A 26,324-nucleotide genomic window follows, 5' to 3' on the forward strand; every position below is an offset into this window, starting at 1 on the left:
GTCGGTCCTAAATATGGTAGTTGTTGTTTAGCTATTGCCATACGGGTCGGAAAACTTAACTTGGAATGTTAAAGCCATTTTGTTCACAGTAACATCGTCAGCTCTCAATGATATGTGTCCACTCCCTCTAAGGTTTTCCTAAAACAAATGGCTGGTTGACAAATAACACTATTGTAAATGTTGATGTGTCACATTCTGTCACATATAATTTTGATCCAAACGTCAAAAATGTCATAAACATATCTGTCAAGTCTCCCGGCTTGCTCCCATATTAAAATTTCCCTTATTTGAGGAATTACGTCACAATCCAGCACCATTTTAGATTTAAAGACAGTAACCATAGGTTTAGATTTTAATCTAATGGGCTTTCATAAACACATCAATCAAGTAGCACCTGAGCCATTACATTTATCTGTTTAGGGACAGAACAGCAATGGAGTCACTAGAAGCACCACAAATTATGACTATAAAATACCATTTCGAGTTTTGCGAAATAGCTACTGTGGTGGGATGGTGTTTCACCCTCCCCCACGCTTTGCGTCGGGTGTGGCGAGAGGTGCGCCACTGATTGGTGGGCGGGGCAGATGCCTTTAAAGCTGGGTAAGTCGCTGCGAGGTGTGTGTGTGCCCTTGTTTCCTCCACTGTCTGCACAATTGGCGGCTACATGTTGGCGGTGTTTGATGAGCTCGTCTGATGTTGTAAGTGCCATTTTTCTGCTATCCGGGGCTGGGATCGTGGTTGGTTTTTGGGTGCTACACCTGTCGTGCGTTTCCGCAGTGCGGCTCTGCTGGCGTTGCCGGCCGCGGCTGGAGGTTGTGGTGGTGTGTGGCTTCTGTCTAGCCCTCGTCTGCTGATCTGCTCCCTCCTGGTGTAGGCTGTGTCTCCATCCCTGGGTAAGCTACCTGCCATTTAGTTCTGGATTATTTTATTTTGTATTTAGCATTAATGGGTTTTCTGTTTCAGGCAACTGAGTGTTGGGAGCTGCAGTGCTTTGGACGCTCTGCTGCTTTGTCTTATCACTGTTTGTTCTGGCCGCTCTCCGCTGAGCCTGTTGTGGATTGGGCAGGCTGGTGGGCGGGGCATTACTTCTCTGGCCCCCATAGAAGGGCACTTGGAGAGACGACAACTTGTTCCATCATTTGAAGTATTTTCTGTTACAGTTTGTTGAAGTATTCTTTTGTTTCGTTTGAGTGCTGTGTTATTTCTTTTGCGTGCATGTTCTTGTTTTCTTGTTTTACTTTGTTGCATGGTTTGCTTGTTTTGTTGGAACAACCCCACCTTGTTTGTCCCTTTTTCTTGTGTGTTCCCCTTTTCTTTGGTTCCGGCGACCAAGTAGTGAGCCCGATGCTTTGGATGTTAAAAGAAGTGTTTTAAAAGGATTTTTAGATAATTGTTTAATAAAGTATTGTACACTGTTAAATCTGTGTTCTGGTGTGTCTTGTTACTTTTTTAGAAATATCTCCACCTGCTGGTCACACTACATACACTTGAAGGCATTAGATTGTTTAAATCTATGTTTTTTGTATCTGTACCTATCAAATCAACAATACATTGAATTAAAGAGATAAGCTTTTCTTTTTGTTTTTCATTCAAAAAGCTATGACTCACATTAGCAATTGTGGACAATATTTTGTGTCTTATGGTGTGACATTATTTATATAAAAATTTAACATTTCTTAGATAATTTACTGATTAAGTCTTTGAAGTCATTACTGGTCGTGGCTAAATACAAGCTAACTGTATGCTAGCTGTTTTTAGTTGACCAATAAATTAGTTTAACTGATCAGAATGTCAGATGGTATGGCTGGACAACAAGTTGGATTGGACAAACAACTCCATGCAACTACATAAGAAGGTGCAGACATTTTTAATATGTGTGTACTCTTTGAGGAGGCTTTGGGAAGCTGATGGAGTTGCTTTATGAATCTGTTTACATTTACCGATTTACCTACGGAAAAGAACAGGAACCTTTTATTCAGAAATCTCCCCATTTTGTCTGAAACTTGTGTTTGTATTGAACCAGCAATCAGAAAACATTCATGACAGTTTACTGCTCTAAAGTAGTGGGTTTAAAAAAAAAATTTTCTCTGAAAAAACATACCAGCAATAAATTTCAGGCTCTGAAAGGAGAGAAGGGATTATTTAAAACCACAAGGGGGCGTCCTGAACTGTTTTACACTGACGACCGAGCATGAAAGAGAATTAAACCCAACCATAGTTATTGTTTTAGCATAATGTGGAAAATATGTGACATTAGTTACACATAGAAAATGTACATTTTAACACTATCTGTGGCTTATCATGGTATAAAAATATAATAAATAAGCTTTTTGCTTGCTTATATGTTGTATTGTTTAATGGACTGAGAGACTCCCCTCCATGTATGTGAAGCACTGTGCTGCCATGACGCTATGACATAATTCAGAATAACAGCTGACAGAAAGTTCTTCAGGGTTGTAGCCACCCTGAACTGTTGTCTTGCATGTTAATATACAATTTGATCACTATGTTGTTTTCTGCAAAGACTGCACATGATCAGTTCAGCTTTACTGCTATTTTAAGTTGATTCTTTTTTTTTCAAACACATTGGAGAAAATTGAAAAGTGGAGGAAAATTCAGTTTTTATTTTGTAATTTTACAATTCAAGTTCATAGTTAAGTAAGGGACTTGAAAGATAATAAATATGGTTCAAACCAAATGATTTTTTTGCAAGAAAAGTGGATCTGACTATTGGTTTTGCTGAAGGCCGAGCAGCTCTGTTTCTGAAGAGATCACAGATGAAGTTGGTAATGATCTGCATAGCTCTGTATTCTGACCAGTAAACAAAGTTTATTTAGTTCAGAAACATCAAAACGACAAGACTTTCATGATTTACATTTAAATTAAACCCAAGCAGTTAATATTAGTCAACTCTCTGTTGATTGACATTTGCAAAAAACTAATCAAAGATAAAGAAAATGTATTTTACAAAACTTTATTGTAAATTTCTAAATAAGCTATTTATGAATCAACTTATTTAAAGATGGATCAAAAGACACAGATCTATGGACAGTGAAATGTTTTTATAAATTAATGGCACACTTATAATTATTAGATAAGTTATTTATTGTCATTTGACGTTGTTCACTCTCCATAAGCATTAAGCTATGAAAATATAAAAGCAAATTTATTCCTCATATAGTTTTAGGGTTAAAAACTATGGAGATATATATTAACATTGGGGACAATGTTAAACTTTATAGATAAACATTGGGGACAACTTTATTTGCACATGATTCATTCATTTGATTTCAAGTCTGCAAATCTTGGAACCTTGAAGTGTTTTTCATTTTAAAAAATCTATTTAAGTTTAGTGACAAAGTTCTACATTTTTCCTTTAAATTAGTAATTCAATTATAGTAACGTATGCATTGTAGAAGTCCATACTAACTAGAGAAAATTGGCTGTTTATCCCAGAGTGTAATGGTTAAACACAAAAAATAATTTATCTGTACACATTGGCAAGGAGTTGGTAATTATTCTATGGCAGTATGTTCGATTGTTATTTAAATTGTCATTATTACTATTATGCTTGTCTTATGAGTTAGTTTGTAACCATTTTGTCTATGTAATATAGTTTATTTGTTGGCTCTTTAGCACAGTATGTCGAACAGCAACACGAATATTATAACATAGTTTTAATTACAATTTTTGATAATTAGGGCATTGTACGTAAGTCATCGCATCGAGAACATTGCAGAGACATCTGGCTACTGTGGAGATTGCCAGCCATCCTCTGGACACTGTCATTAAGAGCCAGGAAACCGGAGTAAGTGGGAGGCTGAGTAATGAGACAATAATGAGACAAAACTTGCCAGAGATGACCTGACTCATATTAAGCGGCTTTTTTCACTATAAAAGACATATTTGGCACCCAAAATGTATGTTTATGTCAGTAACGTACTTTATGAAAGTAACGTACTTTCTAAAGAAAGTACGTTACTCCTGTTAGTACATTTGAAGAAAACGTCACCCGGCTTTGAAAGCGTCCTGATTGCCTTCCCGGTTGACAAATGGTGCACACCCTTCTGGCTTCGCGTCCGCTCATTGACAGAACAAGGTAGCCAATAGGAATTCAGCGCTCAATGTAACATAGTTCTGTTGCGTTCACTGATCAGTATGAGCTTTTTAACTTGCACCTTTTAGAAGTGTCACATAATTTAAAATGCTGCTAAGATGAATACAAATATTCTTTGATAAAGGCGGAATCTAAACCCCATGAAAGCACATTGTCTAATTATTCCAGAATCAATTCTGATTGAAGAATAAAACCAAACGTTTGGTAGAACGTTTATTTTCTTAACACCACTGAAATGCAGCACCAGCCCGGTAAAGTGGACAGGACAACATGGCTGCTGCTGCGTCCCGATACTACGGCGAAGGCGGCAGAGCGACAAAAAGACAGAAAACTGAAGAAGGCGGAATGACAACGGTGGGTTTTCATCGTTGCCTTTGAAGCGAATGCATCAGTGAGCTGAACTATTATAGTTTTGCGTTGTCTTAGAAAGTAATTTAGCATTAAAAACGTTATAAAATCGGGCGCTAGCTAAAACGAAAATGATAGCAGGCGTTAGCTTGCTTAGCTACTTCACACATAGGAATGGAGTTTACATCGGCGCGTGCCCAAAAGCTGCTCAGCTGCTTCATTTAAACATCATGTTGAAGCAGGACAGCTAAATATTATATTCATGGACAAAGAAAGACTCGTCAAAGAAATGACTAACGTCAGTGCTCATGAAAATAAAAGCTTGTCAGATGTTGACAGATGTTGGCCAAATTAGGACAAGCTTCAGAACCAAATAAGTGGGAAATATTATCCCTCTGAGACAAAAACATCTCTATATCCAATGCATAATGAATGAATTAATTTACTATCTACTTAATTTCAATACAAAATACAGCATTAAAAATTTATAACATCCACTGGATGCATTTTTAATTGTTCTTTACATAGAATCAGTTGATGGTTGCAAAGGGATTTACGTCCTAAAGACATAATGTTGCATTGTGAATCTACATGTTTTAAACATGAATAGATTCCGCCAGTTCCTTGGAAAGTGAGTTTGCATCCAGAACTTAGTTCAAAATTATTTTTAAATCTAAATTGTTTGCTGAAAGTTACTTCGGATTTGAAAATACGATGCTGGTTCTTGTTCTCAGCTGACTGATTTGTCTCTGGTTCGACCATCTTTGGGTCTGTTGGACAAGCTTGTTCCTCTTCTATAATAAACAGTTACGACCAAAGAGGAATTTCTTGATGTTTTCACTGGAAAGAGCAATAAAATAGCTGCCAAATGACACCAAGTTAACGTGTGTGGGGGGAAATGAAGACTGTTAAAAAGTTGCCATTGTGGTGTAGTTTTATATACCTTGAATTTATAATAATAAATCCATAATTTCAAAATAAAATTTGAAATTAAATAAAATAGCTGCCAAATGACACCAAGTTAACGTGTGTGGGGGGAAATGAAGACTGTTAAAAAGTTGCCATTGTGGTGTAGTTTTATATACCTTGAATTTATAATAATAAATCCATAATTTCAAAATAAAAAAATATCTGGTATTGTCTTGAAATGTTAATTTTTTAAATAAAATTTTTACCTTTTAATTAGCTAGAGTAATGTTGCACATTGACTAGCTTTTATTCAATCTTATGCTCAGTTCTGTAACCTTGTTTTATATTTTCACAAATGGAAACGGCAACAGAGAACGTTCTCCTTATAAACAAAGATTTTCATTTTCAGCATAAACATTAGAGTTGAAATTTAATTAGCAGCTATTTCCTAGTTTTGTGTAAAAATCAAACTGTGTGGCTAAATAACCACGTGTTCACATATCAAATCATTTCATTTGAAAACTATTATTGACGTAAAAAAAAAATCAACTCCTTTTCACTTAAAGGCTTCAGCAGTATGTTAAGGCTTTGCTGTTGACATGAATGTGAGGGAAAAAACAGTTGATATTTTGCATCGGTTTACATTACAAAACTACATTGTTTTTGTGCCATGTAGTTAACTTTAATTTTCTAAATAAAATTGTCAAAACTGATTGCAGCTTTCTGACCTGCTGATACCATATTTTGGCTGCTGGATGATTTTCATCAGTACTACTTTCCCTTCCTAGGAAAATTATGAAGACCCTCACAAGCCGCTACCGTCTCCTGTGGTGCACATCAGGGGACTGGTGGATGGTGTGATGGAGGCTGACCTGGTGGAGGCGCTACAGGAGTTTGGGACAATTAGGTAACGATAGATGTTCTTACATGTTAACTGAAGCCACAGACGTTTACTTACTTAAGAAAAAAAAATAAAATAAACGTTGTAACATTTAGAAATTATTCTTAACCAGCACTGTTTTATGTGATTTCTTGTCCTAGAAACGGCTCCTATGTGGAGAGGAGAATAGATGTAGTCTATCAAAGACTTTCAAATTTATAATTTGCAGAGTTTGGACAGTAAAGTGGAGCTTTTAGATTTGACCCTGAGTTAACAAAGGAAGATCAGAAATGTCTTTATCTGTGCTTATCTTTACGGGATGTTTGAAGCTTTAACACGTTGATGAAGCAAAACTCTCACAGAGATTGTAAATGCCTTTTTATTTTATTTTTCTTTCAGCTATGTTGTGATGATGCCCAAGAAGCGTCAGGCGCTGGTGGAGTATGAGGACATGAACGGCTCCTGTAACGCTGTGACTTACGCAGCTGAAAACCAGGTGTACATCGCGGCCCACCCCGCCTTCATCAACTACTCCACCAGTCAGAAAATTTCTCGGCCGGGAGACTCAGACGACACCCGGAGCGTCAACAACGTGCTGCTGCTCACAATCTTGAACCCCATCTATCCCATCACCACGGTAACCTTCACCCAGATCAGTATCTCTAGTAGGTTTAGTAGTATTTAGCGCTGTGCGGCAAGTTACAACTTTATTTAACTTTACAAATTCAGTCAGTCACAAACTTGTTTTTACTTGTAATCCACAATTAAAACAGAATTAAAAGAATTATATTCTATTGTTCCTTTCTTGTTTAAAGCAGTTTGTTGTAGTTCCCACATCACTGCTACAGCTGGAGATATTTGTTTCCTAAAACTTTCTGAACTGGCAGAATGAAAGTGAATATCTGGATTTTTTTATATACATTTGAAATAGTTCAGTTTGACTTTTTACATTCCTTAATAGAGTTGAATTAAAGATCATTTGTATATACGTTTTGGTATTTAAACTGTAGAATCGTAATTCATGCGTGGATTTTATGTCCATGCATAAAATCAGAATTAAATGCCTTTGCATGAAAAATGCCTTTGCATGCAATAAATAAATACATTGCAGCTTTTCCCTTCAACAAACTGCAAATAGTTCATGTAGTAAATAACTTCACACAGGTGAGCTTTGTGATGGATTTCTATAACTTTTTACTACATGTTCCATTTCTACTAAATGTTTGATTTAATATCCAGGGATTGAAAAAAAAACTGTGTGTCAGAAAATGGCAAAGAAATCCTACAACTAAACCTAAAATTATTCCAAGTGTTTCAAACAAGAGGTTTGGTTCTGATGGGAAAATGAGACGATATCAAAACATGTTTCCATGCCAACAATGATTTCTCACTTAAGGTTTTTTATCATAAGAGCCTTACTACCTAAACATGTTTTGTGTCCTACAGGATGTCCTCTACACTATTTGTAACAACTGCGGGCCTGTACAGAGGATCGTGATCTTCAGAAAGAATGGTGTTCAGGCTATGGTTGAATATCCTTCACAAGCATCAACTTCCTTTTTTATTTGGTGACATTCTTTTATAAACTTTCCACAGCAGGGTAACATCGTGTTGTTACATCATATTTGAACGTCTCTTTAGGCCTTAACTTGAAGGTTCCACGTTTGATTCGGTCCAGAGTGCCCAGAGGGCCAAAGCCTCTTTGAATGGAGCCGACATCTATTCTGGCTGTTGCACTCTGAAAATTGAATATGCAAAGGTATGTGTGTGTTATGAGCTGCGTTTCCACTGACCATATAACTGCGCAGTTTGACATTTTGCAAATAAATTTGCTGAATGGAAACAGCAATTTTGAAAAGTGATCTTGTTTGTTGATAATAAATGTTGGCGAAAGGATATGGTGGTGTTTTGGCCGCATTGAAAATGGTTTACTGCGCAAAACTGCAATGGAAACTTTCTTTGTGTCGCGCGATTAGCAGCCGTGTGTTACTGCTGCCACAAACCACAAAGAAGAAGACAGGAAGTAGTAAGAGGATCATGTTTTTAACAACTTATCGCGTGAAGCAAACTTATTCACGTACGATTTTAATGGAAACACTGCAACTGCTACTTGTATTTTTTTCGACATTGGCAGCATTTTGCCAACGCAGTTGCTGCCCAACTGCCTCTTGCAACTGGTGAATAACCAGTCGCTAACCCAAAGTCTGATGTCCATGTTTGTTATTCCTTCCTGTCCAACAGCCCGCACGCCTTAACGTCTTCAAGAACGACCAGGACACATGGGATTACACCAACCCCAACCTGAGTGGCCAAGGTAACGTGTGTTCCCCAAACAGTCCCTCTCCATTATTTTCTTCCTCTTCTTCTCTCATGTCACTACACAGGACGGTTGGGGGTTCTCCGTCTCGGGGGGGTATTGCCTTCGTTCACAAAGGATTGTCTCACCATGTAGTACAGCTAGGTGCTCAAAGGCAGTATTACCACGATGCCGTCAGTCCTTATGTATTTTCTCACCACACAGCAGGTGCAAAGTAAGGGCATGAGGAGCTGCCTGGGGGCAGCGTGCTTTCTAGACTCATGCATGTGGAAAATATGGAGCACCCATTCTAGCAGTAGAAGAAGATGCACCACATGTCACACAGGATCACGGTCCCGTAGAGCATGTCACAGCTGCACTATCTCACGTCCTTGCTTACTTTAATCCAGGTACCATAATGCAGCGTCACACCTGGTAGCATTCTTTCAAGCATAGTGGAGATTTTGTAAAAAGTGAAAGTAAGACTTATTAATAAAGGCCCCATGAAATGCAGCTCTCAAGTTTTAGCAGAATCCGAAGGTTCATCTTGGTTTGATAAAATGTTGAATTAAAGTAAGATTTTCACTCAAATAACTCTTAGTAATTCTAATTACTAGAATCCACGGCCACACATTTCATGGGACCTTTAAAGGAAAATGTACAGTTTGTACAAGACATGAGAAAGGAAAACGTTTGTAGGAGATGGAGATCCGTTTTGTTGACCTATTGGCAGGCCTGTCATGAAAAATTGTATTGGATGATAAATTGTCCCAGAAATTATTGTAACAAATGATAATGTTGTTTTGAGACAATTTTTAAGTAATGTATTCATAATGGCTTAATGATGAAAGTTCTCCCTCTCAAAGACTAACAAAAGTTTAATTTTCTACAGAATACGTGGAAAGGAAAGATATTTTAAATATCCAAAAGAAAACAGACAACACAAACAGAAACCACAAATAAAATGGATTTAAAATTGCCCTTCAAAAAAATTTATGATCAAAATGAAAATTGATCGAGTTCCTTTTAATTTTTCATATGGTTAATTGCATATCTACCTTTTTTTAATTCTTAGGACAAAAAGATAAAAAAAAGTATCTGTTTTTCATAGTCAGCAGCTTTGACTCAAACAGGAACATAGCAAGGCTCATTCAGGTGTTTCTTACTGTGTCCTATTTTTGTGCTTCCTAACAACCCAGAGGTACTCCTTGTGTCCTTACTCCATAACCTCATACAGGCTTCCCTTGACTTTGCAAGCAGACACAGCGACCTTCACAGCTCCGACATATCAGCAACAACAGATATGCTCTATGGCACACATGGGGCACAGTGGGGCATCAAATACTGGAACACAACCTCAACTCAGTACTCCATCATCATCCACATCTCCACCAGCCGACCTGGGAGTCATGTCATGGTTTTTTTTTTTTGTGTGGTTCTTTTTTTTCCTTCAGTGGCGGAAAGTCGCCACACGTTCAATTTAGAGGGACAGAAATAACTCCCCAGGTCGCCAGACAAAACACCTCGCATATCCACCACAGTCCGACGCTGATAGATTGATAAGCACCTCCTGCAGCTCCGTTACCGGCACAGCACATTTCATCTCCAGAAACCCCCTGAGGAGTCACAACACATTGATGATGGGGGCAGGAGTCACACTCTTGGATTTTTTTTTTTTTGTTTGTTTCTTTGTGGCCAAAAACAAAACAAAAACAAACAAAAAAACACAAGCGCAGGGAGCAACAGAGGATTTCAGACACACTCAGTCCGGCCAGGGAACAGACGACTACACATACTGGGGCGGTTTGCTCTCTCAAATGACACTACACCTCATCTCTACCTCCCTCCGCCGAACACACGACCGCACATCAAGCTGAGTATCCAAGGCAACACGCAGCCGAGCCGCCACGACAGCACATCTTCACGCAGATATTCCAGACGACTGATTATCAAGCACTAAATGCTTTCACTTTGCAAGAGGTGACAGCTTTCAAAGCAGATAAATAAAGCAAGTACCCACTTTTACACGAGAAGAAATGCCCACAGTGGGGCCCTAACGAAGACACAACATCAGACACCTGTCAAGCATACAAGCACTGAGGCAAACAGATTCCAAATCCTTTTCCAAAGCTTTCCACAGTTATGGACTCTGGTGTTCTGTTTTCCCCTGTTCCTTATTCCCCTTTTTCCCCTCCTCTCTGTGCTGTTCTTGTGTTGTTTCTGCGTTTATTTTTTATTTTTTTACTTTTTTTTGCACTGGCCCATAGTGATGCCTCTAATGCCTCCCGTGTGATGCAGGTTTGGCTCAATGTGTCTGTGGACTGACAGCCTACTCTGAAAATGGTGCATTTGCCCTGCTTTGTGATCAGAGCACGGTAAGATGGAAATGAGCCTCTAATGGTAACTTTGAATACGCAGCGGCACCGATTGTAAAGTCAACACTGGAAGCCCGTGGATGCACTTTTTGGTCTGGAGGTGGGATGCAAGGATGGAAAGAAGCAACTAAAGACTGAGGAGGAGGATTGAGTTGAGGCTGGAGTCAGAGGTTGGAGGGTAGCATCCTTGCTGAAGACTGCCCCCTACCTGCCCACTGTGTCCTATGCTCCCTATGTGGTGCTGTAAGTACTTAATGAATGAATGAATGATCTAATGGTTCAATGTTTATGATGTACTACATGAATTCTGCTTCTACTCTATTTTACATTCGACTACATTCTCTGGTAGACATGAACCATCTGTTATTTCTCATGATGTTGCTTTGATAAAAGGAAGTGATGCATTTATTTCTGACATTTGAACTGAACTACTGTGTTTTAACTTTTCAGTCTGTTCAATGGAATCCTGGGATCTAGCAATAAGTTATTAGCTGCTGTGTAGTTGAAACGGTTGATACTGATTTAGAAGCATGCTATAACGGATGAAGCAGAACTTTATTTTCTACTTGGGGAATTTTGATTATGCCATTGCACTGCCACTAACATTTTAACCCTTATAATGTAATCTGTAAAATCTTTAATTTCAGTTATGTTCATCTTTATAAATTAGAATATTATTGAAAGCCAAATTTATTTCTATAACCGAATCCAAAAGGTGAAAAATAAAAAAAATTCATTACTCATAGTGACATATTTCAAGTGTTTATTTCTGTTTGTGTTGTGATTTCTAGCTAATGAAAATCCAACTCTCTGAAAAAGCCACAGAAGAAACTGGTTGTTTGGAGAGCTTCATTAAAGAGGGAAAGTGAGGTAGTAAAGGGTGAACAAGCAACAAGGATAACTTCAAGCTTGGGAGAATTGTGAAGCAAAGCCCATTGAAGAGGTTTGGGGAAATTCACTGGAGGCATTATTCAACATTCAACACAAGTCATAACATCAGAAGAGTTTATCAGGGCTAAGGAGCAGAAGAACAGAATCGTAGCTCAGTGGTCCAAAGTTCTCTGCAGATGAAAATACAATTTTTTTTTTATTTAGTTCAGAAATCATTGTCGCAGAGTGAAGAGGTACGGAAGGCAAGCTGCTTGAAGTTTCCACAGCCAGGGATGGTTTGAGGTTCCATGACATCTGTGGTAGTGGTCCACTGGGGTTTGTCAAGTCCACGGTCAACACAGTCATCTACCAGGAAATGCTGCCAACCAGCTTTACAGTGCTGCAATGTCATTTCCCAGCAGAACATGGCACTGGCCCACATATATCTATACCTGCCATAATGGTGTCACCTTTGCTGATTAGCCAGAAAACTGTCTGGACCTGAACTCCACAGGGACTCTGTTGAGTATTGACAAGTGGAAGATAAAAGACTAGAACCGAAAGTGAAGAAAGCAAACTGGGCTTCCTCAGCACCTCATCACAACCACATTCCGATAACCTCCACATTGAGGCAAAACAAGTACGGACCAAGTATAGATATAGACCATGAATGGATATAGTTTTCAGTAGGCCCACTTCTTTGTTGGTACCTTGTTATTGCAGGGGAAAACCCACTTTGGTCTTCAGAACTGCCTTTTTTCTAATTCCCTCTGAGATTGTGGTCCATATTGACATCATAGTTTTGTGTCAAATTTACTCCAGATTTGTGAACTCTCAGTAGCAAACACCCGTTATACGAGCTCCTTCTCAGTGCAGCGCTGGTAAAAAAAAAATCTTGATAAAGGGTTAATGGGTAAATTCTGAAGGTGGAAGAGTTGTTAAAGAGGCAGAGGCCCAATTTCAAATCTAGTGTAGTACCGTACGGTTAGCAGAAAGCATCCTGAGCCTTTGATGTAAGCAGCAATCTGTAATCTCTTCTGGTTTTGCAACCAAATCAGAACCTGACTTCCAAATTCTTTTTTTTTTTTTTTTTTTTTTTTTGTTTAAATCAATTTGTAATGATATATAGTTTTTTTTTCCTGTTAGTTTTTGGGATGAAAAGTTCTTCTTATAACGTGGCTTGAAAATTATGCAGCCAAATTAAAATGTGTGTCTAACTGACACACACAGATGCTCCTCTTAATACAAATGACTACAAATTTTTGTCATAGAAATTTTTGTGAACATAATGATGATTAAACTTAAAGCGGCAGGCATTCCTCCATTGTGCTAAATTTTCAAGTCAGAACTCAAGTCCAAATGAAGTCACAAGTTTTTAGTGATTTTTTATTTATTTATTTTACCAGACTAAATGTCAGGGTTTGATTTTGAAGAATGTGATGCTTTTTATTTTCTATTCTCGTGTGTTTTCCTTCTGTCTCATCCGGGTTGTAAAAGCTGTTTTAGTTTCTAATAAAATGGCAGGAGCCGCCTGTGGCACTGAGCCCTACGATCTCTTTCTGATCTGTCACGTTCACATGTCTGCGTTGCTTTGTTATAATTTTCTGGTGTTTTTAGTGTTACCAATTGAATACGCTGTGTATTTGGATTTGACATGTGTATGTGTACTTGCACAGATGCAGATGGTGAAGGCAATTGGAACATATCACAAGGTGTGTTTGTGTTTATATCGGGATGATTAAGGACTCCATTTAGTGAATGCTTTGAAAGCTATGGCCGCTTCTAAATAAAAGAAATCTCCATTATGTTCAGCCTAAATGGACAGATGAAGCCTGCCGAACCTGTTATTATATTTTATTTTATTTTTTTTAAGAGGGCGGCTTCCTCTGTTGCATGCACTTCACTAAGTCGTCTCATAGCATGCGATAGGCCAAGTGAAGCATCTGCGCTGCATGCAGCACAAGTTGTTTGATGGGAACATTTTTGACCATTTTCAGATCCTAACGCCAACCCCAACAAGCGCCAGAGGCAGCCCGCTCTCCTGGGAGACCACCCACCTGATTATGGTATTTGTCTCTCTGAGAAATTCATATGAAGTGTAGAATAATAGTTCCTGCTGTAAAACCTCACCTTTGGCGTTTTCTTTTTCGTCTGTACTACAGGAGGTCCACAAGGAGGATATCATAGCTACAACGACGACACGTACGGCCCCCCTCCTCCTCATCGCATGGGGATGGGCATGGGGGGCCGGGGCCGTGGGAGCCAGCGCTACGGCGCAGGATACGGGCCGCCTCCGCCCGAGTACGGCCCCCACGCCGACTCCCCGGTCCTGATGGTGTACGGCTTGGAGCCATCCAAGATCAATGCCGACAGAGTTTTTAACATCTTTTGTCTCTATGGCAACATCGAGAGGGTGAGTATAATGCTGCTTAGACCCTCCTGGGCTTTTATGGGGTTTTTAAACGTACCTGGAGTGTTGCCCTGATTGTTTCATGCGTTTTCAAGAAATTTTTTAATCTCCTGTGGCAACCATTCAGCTGTGCAAAACTCCTAGGTGAACTGAGTGCTGCCTTCGAGGCACAGCTCCTCCTCGGAGCTGCAGTTTCCAAGCTTCCCCCTCTCTGTGACTCCACCCACTCAGCTCCTTCAGACTAGCCAGCAGCAATTGGCAAACACCTGGTGGAACTGCGCATTTACTGAGTTTATTATAGAAGCCACTTCTCAGTGCAACATTGGTATAAACATTGATAGAGGGGCGATGTGATGACATCCTGAAGGTGGAGCGTCAGAAAGAGCAGGAGTATTTAAAGAGACAGAGGCCCAATTTTTGGTTTTATTCTCCCCATATTCAGGTAAAGTTCATGAAAAGTAAACCTGGAGCAGCGATGGTAGAGATGGGAGACTGCTACTCTGTGGACCGAGCCATCAGTCACCTCAACAACACCTTCCTGTTTGGACAGAAGCTCAATGTTTGGTAAAGGCTGCTGCCCAGACACATTTCCACACTGGAGCGCAGATTAAGAGCTTCAAAGAGTTGAAAGAGCCAATGCCTCTCTCTCTGCCTGCAGCGTGTCCAAGCAGCAGGCCATCGTACCAGGACAGAGCTACCAGTTGGAGGATAACACCAGCAGCTTTAAAGACTTCCACGGATCCCGGAACAACCGCTTCGCCTCCCCAGAGCAAGCAGCTAAAAACCGAATCCAGCACCCCAGCAACGTGCTGCACTTCTTCAACGCCCAGCCGGAGATCACAGAGGAGACATTCTTCCAAGTGAGAAAAACCTCAAAACAGAAGTTCTCCCTTTGCTGAATAAAACGAGGCTAACGTCACCGCTGCAGGTATCGCACTAACCGAGTCTGCTTTCTCTTCCCAGATATGCGAGGAACTGGGAATTAAAAGTCCTACGAGTATTAAGCTTTTTACTGGAAAGAGTGAGTATTGTTTCCATCTGTAGGTCTGGGTTAGATTTCAGTATTTAATCTCTTCCAGCCAGTGGTGTGTGCTGACAGGCCCTGCTGTGTGTGTTCCTTTTATATTGCTGTATTGGTTTTCATCATGATCCTTGAGAAAGGGTTTTTTGTTGTTATTTTGCTTCTAAATATTTTTGAGACATAAATATCCTTTTAGTAAAAAGTGTTTCTATTGCAGTTTTTGTGAAATAAACCAATTTCGATACGACCCAAAAACCCACCTCAACTTGGCACCAAAATTTTTCAGCAAAAATTGGGAATTTTTTCCCGAAATTACAATGTTTCCATTTTTATTAAGCAAATTTATTTTCAAAATATCATGTTGAACAGTTATATATATGGTTAATGGAAACGCAGCTACAGCTCCTTATTTTAACCTTGATTTTCTACAGAGACGAAATCAAAACACAGCGAAGCTCAGAGAGTAAAGACTTTTATCTATAAAATAATGTATTTGTAATGAAATTCAAACCCAGCCCTGGCTTTTGAAATTCTTCTCTGATTTCAAACCATCCACCTGTCATTTACAGGTGAGCGCAGTTCATCTGGGTTGCTGGAGTGGGAATCCATCAACGACGCCATGGAAGCACTAGCTTTGGTGAACCATTACCAGATGAAAAATCCCAGTAAGTTCTCTTTTCTCTTCATTCTCCAGTTCAGTTCTACTCTACAGAGAGCTTTAATGTTGTTTTCCTTCTGTCTCCTAGGTGGGCCTTATCCTTACACACTCAAGCTGTGTTTCTCAACCACACACCCTTCCAACTAATCCGCTCTCCTTCATTTCTATCGTTTTTTTTGCAATAGATGGCACACTTATTTCGTCATGTTCTGTTGGAGCACTGTTAATTAAAACTAGGATTTATGTGCTTTACAAAATCTATCTTAAATTATACCTTTTCCTGTTTGTATTCATTTTTACTTCAACTGTTTTTTTTGTTTTTTTTTCAATGAGTTGTTAATTTTGTATATTCACAGTACTAAACTTGACCCCCACCCCCATGTATCTGGTTTATAAATAAAGTGATGTTACCATGATGTAATGATTTCTGGTTTGTGTTTTAAATTGTCAGTTTACTGCAATAAACACTGCAGATTACTGCAGTGTTGATAGTATACAATAGGTAACAGTAAGATGCGTTCATCTTTCTTTTACAGTATATGTGTGTATGTGTGTATATATATATATATATATATATATATATATATATATATATATATATATATATAGATAGATAGATCAGGCAAGAAAAAATTCATATTCATGAAAGTTGTAAGCAATGTGTGTACATATACTGCAAAGTAACAAACGGTGATCATTTGACCAGTTTGCTGTTAAATATAATGGTCCTTTTTTTTTATATATAGGAATGGTTAGTTATTCATGGAATAATATAAATTCATATTGTATCATTATGCTGCAGTTGCTTGTAATTTACACAAGATGGCGCCAGATACCAGTTCATTTGCTGCTTGGTCAGCTGAAAACTATCTGCAGTCATAGACATTTCACTGAATCAGTTGCTTCCAATAAATGGAGAGTTGAAGGGCAAATAAGTTGCTAAATATAAAACATATTATGGATAAACAAGTGATGGTTTTGAGGGCAATTAAATACATCATTGCTGCAAACAAAGATTATTTGAGAAGAACCATGCAGAAATTTTAGAATAATTTAACTTTTTATTTCCATTTTATGTTTTATAAGTGGGTATCTAGTGACAGTCAGATTTTTACATGTAGAAATCCTAGGCATCATTATTATTCTGTGGTTTAATTTTTTATTTGTTTGTTTGCAGCGCCACATAGTTGCTGCGCGCAGCCGCGCAGAGATCATTAAGACCAGTTCCTTAAAGTTGTGCCAATCTAGTCTTTCTGGCGCTTCTTTAAAAAAATAAAGTCTACAGAAACAATTGTTGGATATGTTTAACCCAATAAAATACATTCTCAGGCTTAATCATTATGAAATATAAAAGAAATTGTCCTTGAGAGTCTTTTAAGCTATAAGTAAACAACAAAACAATATGTTCCCCTTACATAATATAAAACATATTCACGAAAAAGAATATGTAGTAACCTTAGCCATTCAGCATACACAGCTTTCCTTTTTCAACAAACCAACAACGTTGTACTGCTTCTTACATAAACAAATAACCTTTCTTATCACAAAACACTACTGCGCACATGTTCATTTTGCTTTCCAAGAGAGCTCTTAAAGATTTCCCTCTGGTTCTTTCAGGATCTTAAGGTGTCTCATCACAAGGGTTACTTTCAATGCCAGATAAAATATCAGGTAAATAGTGGTGGAATCAAAAAGAACTCTGTCTCAATTGTTTTGTGAAAGTACATGGAAAACAGCTAGGGATATCTGTTTTTCATCAGTTTGAACCTCTGAGCTCATTATCGTGTTCCTCTAGCAACTAAGAAAATCGAGTAAAAGTCATTTATTGACACTGCAATAATTATTCTTGACCAAATTAAATGATAACATATAGCACGCTAACTTTTACTCCGTGCACAAATTGTTGATATTGTGATTCTCTGAATGCGTTTTATTTGATCATTTTAGAGTCGAAAGAAAATGTCCACCTTGATAGACTAAATAGTTTCATTTTAAAATAAAAACGGGAGACATGGCTGCGGATAATATAGGAAATAGCGCCCCCTTCACTTCCGGAATGCAATGGTCCCATTTCCCAATAAGGTATGAATCTGACAGTGGTCCGCTCCCGTCCCTTTCTGTTGGCTGCAGCGAGGTATACTTGGCAGCGAGGTCCTTTTTGCTAGACCGGTGTTTCGGCTTTATTTTGAAATTACCCTCCGGAAGTGATGTGTCTTCCGTGACCTCACTTGACTCTCTGTGATTGTATTTGAGTATATGAGGAACAGCTGAAACATAAACCCCCAGGCTCCGTTAATCCCATGTTTTAGCATTTTAAGGGCTTGTTTTTGTCCTGTAGGATGCTCCGGGAGTCCTACCCCTTCGTGGAGGACAGCTTCAGCCGCTTCCCGTCGCAGAGCAACATTTACGGGCTGTGTCAGGCCGGGGAGCAGGAGCTGCTCGCGGCCACTCTCAAAGGGAAGGTGGTGTGTTTCAGGTACCAGGAGCTGCAGCATAAAGTCCGGCCGGTGGCTAAGGAGGTCCAGTTCACCTACATACCAGGTACTGGGATTACTAAAGAAGCATGTGTGTTCTGCTAATGGCTGCTTGATGTAGCAGACTGAGTCCTAACTTCTTTATGCAGTTGATGCAGAAATCGTATCAATTGATGCATTCAACAAGTCTTCACCCAAAAGAGGCCTGGTAGTGGGAATCACCTTCATCAAGGTATGAAATATTGGGATGCATCTTTCACCCCGAGCTGTCTGCTGTGTTCCTTTGTATTCAGAATACGGTTTGTTCTTTAACAAACATCTGAGGACTTACAAAACATCTGTGTGTATATATACTGAGATTCCGTATCACAATTCAGTTATATTTGCTATAAAGTGACTTCTGAAGACATTTTATCGATTTGTATTTTAATAATTGTATCCCAGTTAAAACGATTTTAATATTACTATGGCGTATATTAGGACCATTGTAATTTTCATCCAAAAAAAAAAAAAACTCAGAAATTTTGAGATTATTCTCAGAAATATTATAGTAAAAATAATGACATTAATGAGCTTTTTTTTTTTTTTTAATGTTCTACTTTGGAAGCTCAGAAATGTCCTTGTTACTAGAATATTTCTGATATTCTCAAAATTTCTGCTTGCTTGCTTGAAACTTACTACTCCTTTTTTTTCTATTTATAGTGGCCCTAAAATGGCATCATAGAATACCATGCCACACTTTCCAGATTTTCATCTGTAATTAAAAAAAAAATAGAAAGAAAAAAATCCTTTTCTCTCTACAATTATGCAACTATATGTTGGTTTATTACATCACATCCTAATAAAACCTTCTGAAGTTTGTAGTTGTCATGTCAGAAAATGCCCCAGTGGTTTGAACAGTTCCTGTATCTGACCTACCGCAGGACTCCGGCGACAAAGCCACGCCCTTCCTGAACATCTACTGCGACTATGAGCCTGGCTCTGAGTTCAACCTGGAGTCCATCGCGCGTGAGTGAAGCTGTGTCCGTATGAAAGCGACACTTTTCCTGGCAGTGACGTGAACTGATATGAACGTGTTCCTCTGAGCAGAAAGCTGTCTGAATCTGGAGCTGCAGTTCACCCCATTCCAGCTCTACCACACAGAGTGAGTTTATCCCTATAGGGGACAGGAGGTGATGAGTTCAATTACAATGATAACACATTTAGTTTTTTTTAAACTAAAGTCAGGATTCTGTATTTACACCTAAACACATTTTTCTGTCCATGAACTGGACTAAATAGAAATTTGCCATTACTTTCTCTCTGGCAGAGTGCAGTGTCCTGATGAAGGCCTGGAGACGGTTTTTCTACTCAGCGGTCATGACCAGAGGATCCACCTGTACAAGGAGGTTGGCACAGATTTCAGATCAAACTGGAAAGCTTTTGCTTAGTGGTCCAATTTGACCCATTTCTTGAAAAAGGATGCATCTTTGCATTTTAGAAAGCAATTTACAAATAGTTTTGTTTTGTTTTCTTATGGAGCATTGTAGCGAAAGCTGCAATACTCCCACTTGTGACAGTAAAACTGTTGAGCTTCTCCTTGGCGCTCGGACAACAGTTCAGTTGCCAAGGAGAATATTACATCAGACCAATTATAAAAACGGTTTTAATACAGATGTGTAGCCTTAATGAAAAGTATGTTTGATACCTACTTTTAGGATGTTATTTTCTGACTAACATGCCTCATCTGAACACATGTTCTAATGCAGTTATTGAGTTATTGGCTGTACGTGTTGAAGCCTGAGTCCTGGTCTCTCCACAGAACGCCTCCCTGCACCAGTTTGAAGAGCAATCAGTAGAGAAACTGTTCCCTGAACTACAGCAGCTGCCCAGCAAGTTGGTTATTCTGAGCCTCTCGCCTCCATTTCTACCTATATGTCATGTTGCTTATTGTGTATATAATGCACTCTTTACTACTGATCTGTTCAGCTTTTCTGATATCTAGTTTATTTCATTCACTATTTGATAATTAGATGCAGCATTAGGATTTTGTGGAACAAAATTTTTGACCTGTGGTTTTTGTCAAATCTGTAATTGATTACATTTTAGTCAATTCTGATTGGTCTTCAGGAACCATAGCATGAAAAGACAGAAAGACCCTGTTCATTTCTTTTCTAGCCTTCCTCTTATTAGATGTCACTAATTATTTATATTGGGAGATACTTCTTGTATGTGAGAAGGCAGTTGGTAGAGGAAAAAGTTTTGCTGTTTTAAAACAAAGACGGCATGATTACAGTCGACACATTTTAATATTTCTTCAGCATTTTATTTTAGAAGTTAGCATGCCTAGCAATGCTAACAAAACATCCATCTTAGTGTGTTTTGAGTGGAAAATAGAGATTGTTACAGTAAATCAGGTTTCCATAAAAGCTGTGAGAATGTTAAATCAGATTATCCTTACTATACTGCCTTCCTGTTTTCTCCTGAAAGTCTTGCTCTCTCCTACAATTTTGCAGCCTTAACAACCGAGCTAAAAACAAGCTGAATCCGGTCACCGAGGGATTTCTACACGCATCTCTTTCAGTGTTTGTGTTCACAATTTTTTTTTTTTTCCTTGCTCTCTCCCTCTGCACAGTGTGTTGTGGTTGGACATGGCGAGTGTAGCTGGTGGAAAGCGGCTCTCGGCATATGGCTGTCAGAACGGCTGCATTGGACTGGCTTTGGTCAACCAGAACGGACCAGGTGAGAAGAAATGAGCCGTAAATGCATATCAGAGACATGCAGCTCTGAATCACTTAAGCGCAAAAAGATCCTAACCCCGAAGGATTACTCTGTTATCTGGATCTACAGCAGAACAAGCTCCTGCTTAATGTGCTTCTTTAGGCACTTTGCAAATAGCGCTCTGCCGTGAAGACACAGGGACACATCCACTATCCACATGTTGTGTCTCTGCTATAATCTGTGAGGTATCTGATTTACAAAGCAAATAGAACTAATGATATGCTGGTGGAAACATGCCCAAGTCTAAAACGGCAATATGAACGGTGTGCACTTGTATTTTTCTTCTTCTTCTTCACATTTACATGACTCTCTACTAGAAATGACAAAAGGAGAGAAATATTTTTCTGGCAGACCCAAATATGTTGCTAATTGCTAATCGTTGCTAATTTGTAATGAAGTGTTAGCTTTTTTCAATTATTCTTTGCGTTATTATTAATAAATGTTTTCACTTTTACATTTACACCTGACAATAGTGTTCGCTGTGTACTCTCTCCTTGCATTGAAAAATTTATTTTGATTACCATGTGGAAGTAAAGCTCAATGTTCTAAGTTTTGATTTCTACTGCTGAAACTACGGCAACTGGTAAAGAACGATAATTAAAATGGTATTTCAAACCCCGTTTTCAGCATAAGGCATGTTCAACTGAAAGTTTGTCCTGTGTGAATTGCTTTATTATTATTTTTTTAAGTTACACTGTTCATCTTCCAGGTATTTTTCTTTATCCTTCATTTGTCCCCTTTGCTCAGATTATTAAAAGACGCACATGAGCTAATATAAACTTTAGGCAGCTCTACATAAACTTCAGTGTATATTTATACAGTTAGGTTGCTCATTCCAAGGCATTCACAGTTTGATTCAGTCTGGCTGCACTTGCCATAATTATCGCTACTTTGCAGCATTACAAAGTAGCGATAATTATGCTACTTTGTAATGTAGCATAATTACAAAGTAGCAATGTAGCTACATTGCATAATTACAAAGTAGCAATGTAGCATAATTACAAAGTAGTTGTAATCACCTGAAGCTGGTTGCTCATGAGTATTTTGTGTGTTTCAATAAGAGGTCCTGCAGAAATGGCGGGTGCAGTTTGACAGCCCGATTTCCACCGTGCTTCTGTTTCCACTCAGCTGCCAAGCCAAGTCCAGTGATGCCAGCGGCGAGAGAAGTATGGACTTAGTCTTGCTAAATCCACAGCGTTTCTCAGGGTTGTTGCTGTTTATTTTATTTTATTTTTTCTCCCAGGTGAAGAACTTGGTGGCTACAACCTTCTGATAACCAGCACCATAGAGATGGCAGTGGTCTACAGGTTTGTGTCAGGAAGGTTGGGATGTTGTTTTTTTTTCCTGAGCTCATCAGTTTTACTGAGACAATCTGGTATGTGTTTCCTCAGAGACGTCCAGGAGTGTGGTTTGTCGCGCTCCACATGTCTCTCAGGGAGCGACCAGTGGGATGCCGTCCTCTGTGCTCTGGTCATTGACCTGGACTTTGATGGGCAGAAGGAAGTGTTGTTGGGAACATACGGGCAGGTCAGAACCACTGACGACCGAGAGATGATCTTCTGCTGGCCATTAAGTCCAGTCATTGCAGAACCATGATTATTTTTGCTCCTTTCTCTTTATTTCCAACATTTTCCAACTGCTTAGTGCCGACTCCTACTTTATGTCTTTAGGCAAACAGCTTGACTGAATTATGAATTATAGTTCTTGTAGTTATGAAGAACCATTTCGAACACTGCAACGGTTAATCAGCAATATGTAATTCTAGAACAGTGCCGCACATGGTGGCAGCTTATTGGAGTGGCTCTTGTACAGTCCTCGTAATTTGCTCATTTAAAAATGTTCCTCTCAATTTTCTGGTTGATTCATTGAGTCTTCAAAATATATATATTATTTTACTTGGGATACTCGGCGACTGGAAATTTTTTATTTATTTTTTTTCCTACTACTTTTTATTTTGGACAGTTGTTGTGATGTGTAACGCCATGAAACAAAGGGGAAGAGGTACAATGAAGCCACTGCAGACAGTGGAGATCCCACGTTCCTATTAATCCATAATTGGGAATGTGAGACCTCCAGTATGAAAATGGATTAACTTCAAACGCTGACAAACATCCAGACGGCGTATCAGGAGGATGTTTCACTGAGATGTGGCTACAGGATGATATTACAAACTCCAACGTTGCTGAAGTTTGGTTTTCCAACCATACAAGAAAAATATCTAAAGCAGTAACAAAAGAAAACAAGGTGGATTATTGTCGCTTGTGATGTCAGGCGATTTTAATCACACCTTACTCTCTCCCATACTTTGTGTTTCAATAGTTTCTCAGCTACTATACCAGAAATTATGTGTTTTTATTTGTTTTATACAATGTCAGGGATGCATACACTTCTGTTGCCAGGCCTTCTGCTGGCAAATTAGATCACAAATTTGTTTTCTCAAATTATTTTAGAGGCAAAATGTAGTAAAAAAAAAAAAAGAACTATGAGAAAAGGTCACAGGAAGCTGAAGAAGCTCTGCGGGGATGTTTTTACGCTACAGATCGGATCGCTCTGTGCCAGCCACATGTAGAGAGGCCTGAGTGTGTGACCCACCATATTAACTTCTGTGTAGACAACACCATCCCACCACAACAGTGAGAGGCTTTAATAACAAACCCTGTATCACCAGTGATTTAAAAAGAACTGTTGAGAAGGAAAAAAAAAAAACTTCAGGGAAGGAGACAATGAATTACTGAAGTGCATTCAGCTCAAAGTTCAGCAAGCTCTGCATCCTCCTTTCCTCCTCCCAGCCAAACTGACATCCCCCCTCCCCTTGACCCACTGCGTTCCTGTCGCGCTTAAATCATGGCTGTAACTCAGTCTGAAGAGTAGTTATCTTATACATGAGACCATTTCACTGCAAAATGATCCTACCTGTACACTTTTCTCTAAACTAGAAATACAAACAAGTGAATTAAACAAATTTCTTGAAGACCTACGACGATTGAATTTACATCTGATCACACTGCACTGCAGACACTTGTGTCGAAAGCTTGAGCCAGGAGATCAAAGAGCTCTTTTGTTTTTGGGTGATGTTTTGACATTAAGAATTCAAAGTCATAGCTGATTAATCCGAACAGTACGAAATAAAACAGGACATGTTATTGTCTCTTGTATACACCAGATAAGAACGGTGAGCTCCTAATTATAAAGATCTTTGTCTCTATCTTGCAGGAACTTCTTTGTTACAAATTCCAGCCAGCAGGCAGCGGACAAGACGGAGAGTTCCAGCTGCAGTGGAGGCGGAGCTTCAAGAGTCCCTTGCTGTCCGTCATCTACCTCGACCTGACTGGGGACGGGTTGAGAGAGCTGGCTGTCCTCACTCTGAAAGGACTGCACATCCTACAGGTAGCACACTGTTGTCAAGGACACCGTCTCTCTGCTGTCAGGCTCCACGTGACCGTAGAGCTGAGTGTCAAATATCTTGTTGCACAAGTGATAATTGCTGACCTCTACTGTCTGGAAAGAGGAATTGCAGCGTAGTTGGATTTTATTTATTTATTTTTTTTCTGTTTGACCATATTTCTGCTAAAATACACATCTGCTTTTTGCTTATTAGAATATTTCTCAAGGATGAAGGAAGTCCTTGTGTTCCCCCTTTGAATTGATCACCTTGACAGACTTTACACCGCAAACGCTTTCTCACCCTTCCTTATTTAACCCCAGCAAAGCTACATGAGTGAAAACAGTTGTCTCCTACGTTATGTTTCTGACCTGTTCTTGTTGCTCATCTCTTCAGCACAGCCTCACCTGCACTGCTGATTTGGTTCTGGAGAGGCTCACACAGAGGGTATCGGCGCTGGCTGCCAGCCCTGAGCCAGATGAAGCGGCAGACGCTGAGGACAGCAGTGCTCCCGCTCAGAGCCAGGAAGGTGGCGATCAGACGTCTACATGTTAAAGATCCAGCATTTATTTACCCGTTGGTCCCAGTGGACCGCACTAGAACGCTTCATCCAAATTAAAGTGCAGTTTAAAGGATTATCTCAGGGTTGTACTGCTTTTAGGACTGATTAGATCATTGAACATCACATTGGTATTCAGTAGGCAAAACTTAAATAAGTTGGTTTCTGTTGCTGCAGGTAGACTGAAAAACAAACAAGGGAGCGCTGCTCAAGTTGAATAAAGTAATGTGATCTAGAGATCGTTAAAGTGTACAGTTTTTACAGAAAATAAATGACTTACTTGGATTTGTGGATGTCTGGTCTTGGTTTTTTGTGTGTTTTCTGTAAGAATGCTGATTGTTGTTGGAGATGGAAAAATACCAACACTTAAACAACTGTCGGTATGAGATTCCAAAGCAATGGGTTTCTGTCTTCATTTGGTTTGGTTCTTCACTAAAAGCATAAGGTCAGACACTGATGTTGGAACAGGAAGCGTTCATCCCCAGACTGTTCCCACAAAGTCTGCAGCACATTATTGTCTGGGATCTCTTGGTATGCTGAAGGTCTAAGGATTCATTTCACTGGAACTAAGGAGCTGAAACCAACTCCTGAAAAGCAACCCGACACCATGTTCTTATCTGTGCCAAACTTTACTCTGACACAATAATTAATGATGGGTGTTGTGCATGGAATTAGATACATAACTCTATAGTTGATCATAAATCTATAGTTATGACTAACAACCAAGCTACTGGGGAATTAAATGCGTTTATGGGTGTGACTTCTTTTTTAGAGTTTCTGGTTTGTATTAACCATTATTATTAACCATTTCTTGCTATGTATTTCTTGTAATTCAGAGCACATAATCTGCTATGAATTAATATGTTCTGGTGTTTGTACGTTTGTGTCGATTGTTTTTCTTCATTCTGCCATTGGGGATTACCAGTGGTGGGCTGTCAGGGCCATCAGGGTCTTCACTGCTAGCCCTAGAAAATTGAAAAGAAAAAGTGTAAATGTTTTAATCATATTTAATTACATTTTTATTCTACAAACCAGTTGCTAATTGGTATTATGGAACTTTCACTTTAATTTCCTACTTTTAAAAAGTGCCTTAAACGCATCTGGCGAGCTGCTCCGCCCCAGGACATGCTGTACAAATTCAGCTACTTTTTTGTCAAAAATGCCGCGCAACAGGCCATAATTGGTAGGACTGATAGAATTATCGGTTGAGGTTCCGTCAGTCAGAATTACGGAACTACCTGTCGTCCCACAGGCCCTGCTGTAAG

The 26,324-nt window shown here is 39.2% G+C and overlaps 2 protein-coding genes across 3 annotated transcripts; both read left to right on the forward strand.

Annotated features, from left to right (window-relative positions):
* The first annotated feature begins 4,347 nt into the window (after positions 1-4,347).
* Positions 4,348-16,300, forward strand: hnrnpl (heterogeneous nuclear ribonucleoprotein L). 2 transcript variants are annotated; one of them, XM_008428331.3, is made up of 14 exons: positions 4,348-4,471; positions 6,163-6,281; positions 6,654-6,891; positions 7,701-7,786; positions 7,917-8,013; positions 8,496-8,568; positions 13,472-13,507; positions 13,793-13,861; positions 13,958-14,208; positions 14,648-14,769; positions 14,864-15,065; positions 15,169-15,226; positions 15,796-15,891; positions 15,973-16,300. In XM_008428331.3, exons 1-14 carry the CDS (start codon positions 4,388-4,390, stop codon positions 16,029-16,031), a joined length of 1,590 nt encoding a protein of 529 aa, XP_008426553.1. In that variant the 5' UTR covers positions 4,348-4,387; the 3' UTR covers positions 16,032-16,300. The 2 variants fall into 2 exon arrangements, with proteins under 2 accessions (XP_008426553.1, XP_008426554.1); XM_008428332.3 differs by lacking the exon at positions 13,472-13,507.
* Positions 16,301-17,805: 1,505 nt separating this feature from the next.
* kptn (kaptin (actin binding protein)) lies at positions 17,806-25,344 on the forward strand. Its single transcript, XM_008428333.3, has 12 exons — positions 17,806-18,425; positions 18,508-18,590; positions 19,282-19,366; positions 19,448-19,502; positions 19,668-19,746; positions 20,160-20,233; positions 20,973-21,079; positions 22,180-22,284; positions 22,362-22,425; positions 22,510-22,645; positions 24,332-24,505; positions 24,897-25,344. Exons 1-12 carry the CDS (start codon positions 18,224-18,226, stop codon positions 25,053-25,055), a joined length of 1,323 nt encoding a protein of 440 aa, XP_008426555.2. The 5' UTR covers positions 17,806-18,223; the 3' UTR covers positions 25,056-25,344.
* Positions 25,345-26,324: the final 980 nt, after the last annotated feature.

Source organism: Poecilia reticulata, chromosome 14 (genome assembly GCF_904066995.2).
Source record: "Poecilia reticulata chromosome 14, P_reticulata-male-v2, whole genome shotgun sequence".
NCBI classification, from domain to species: domain Eukaryota; kingdom Metazoa; phylum Chordata; class Actinopteri; order Cyprinodontiformes; family Poeciliidae; genus Poecilia; species Poecilia reticulata.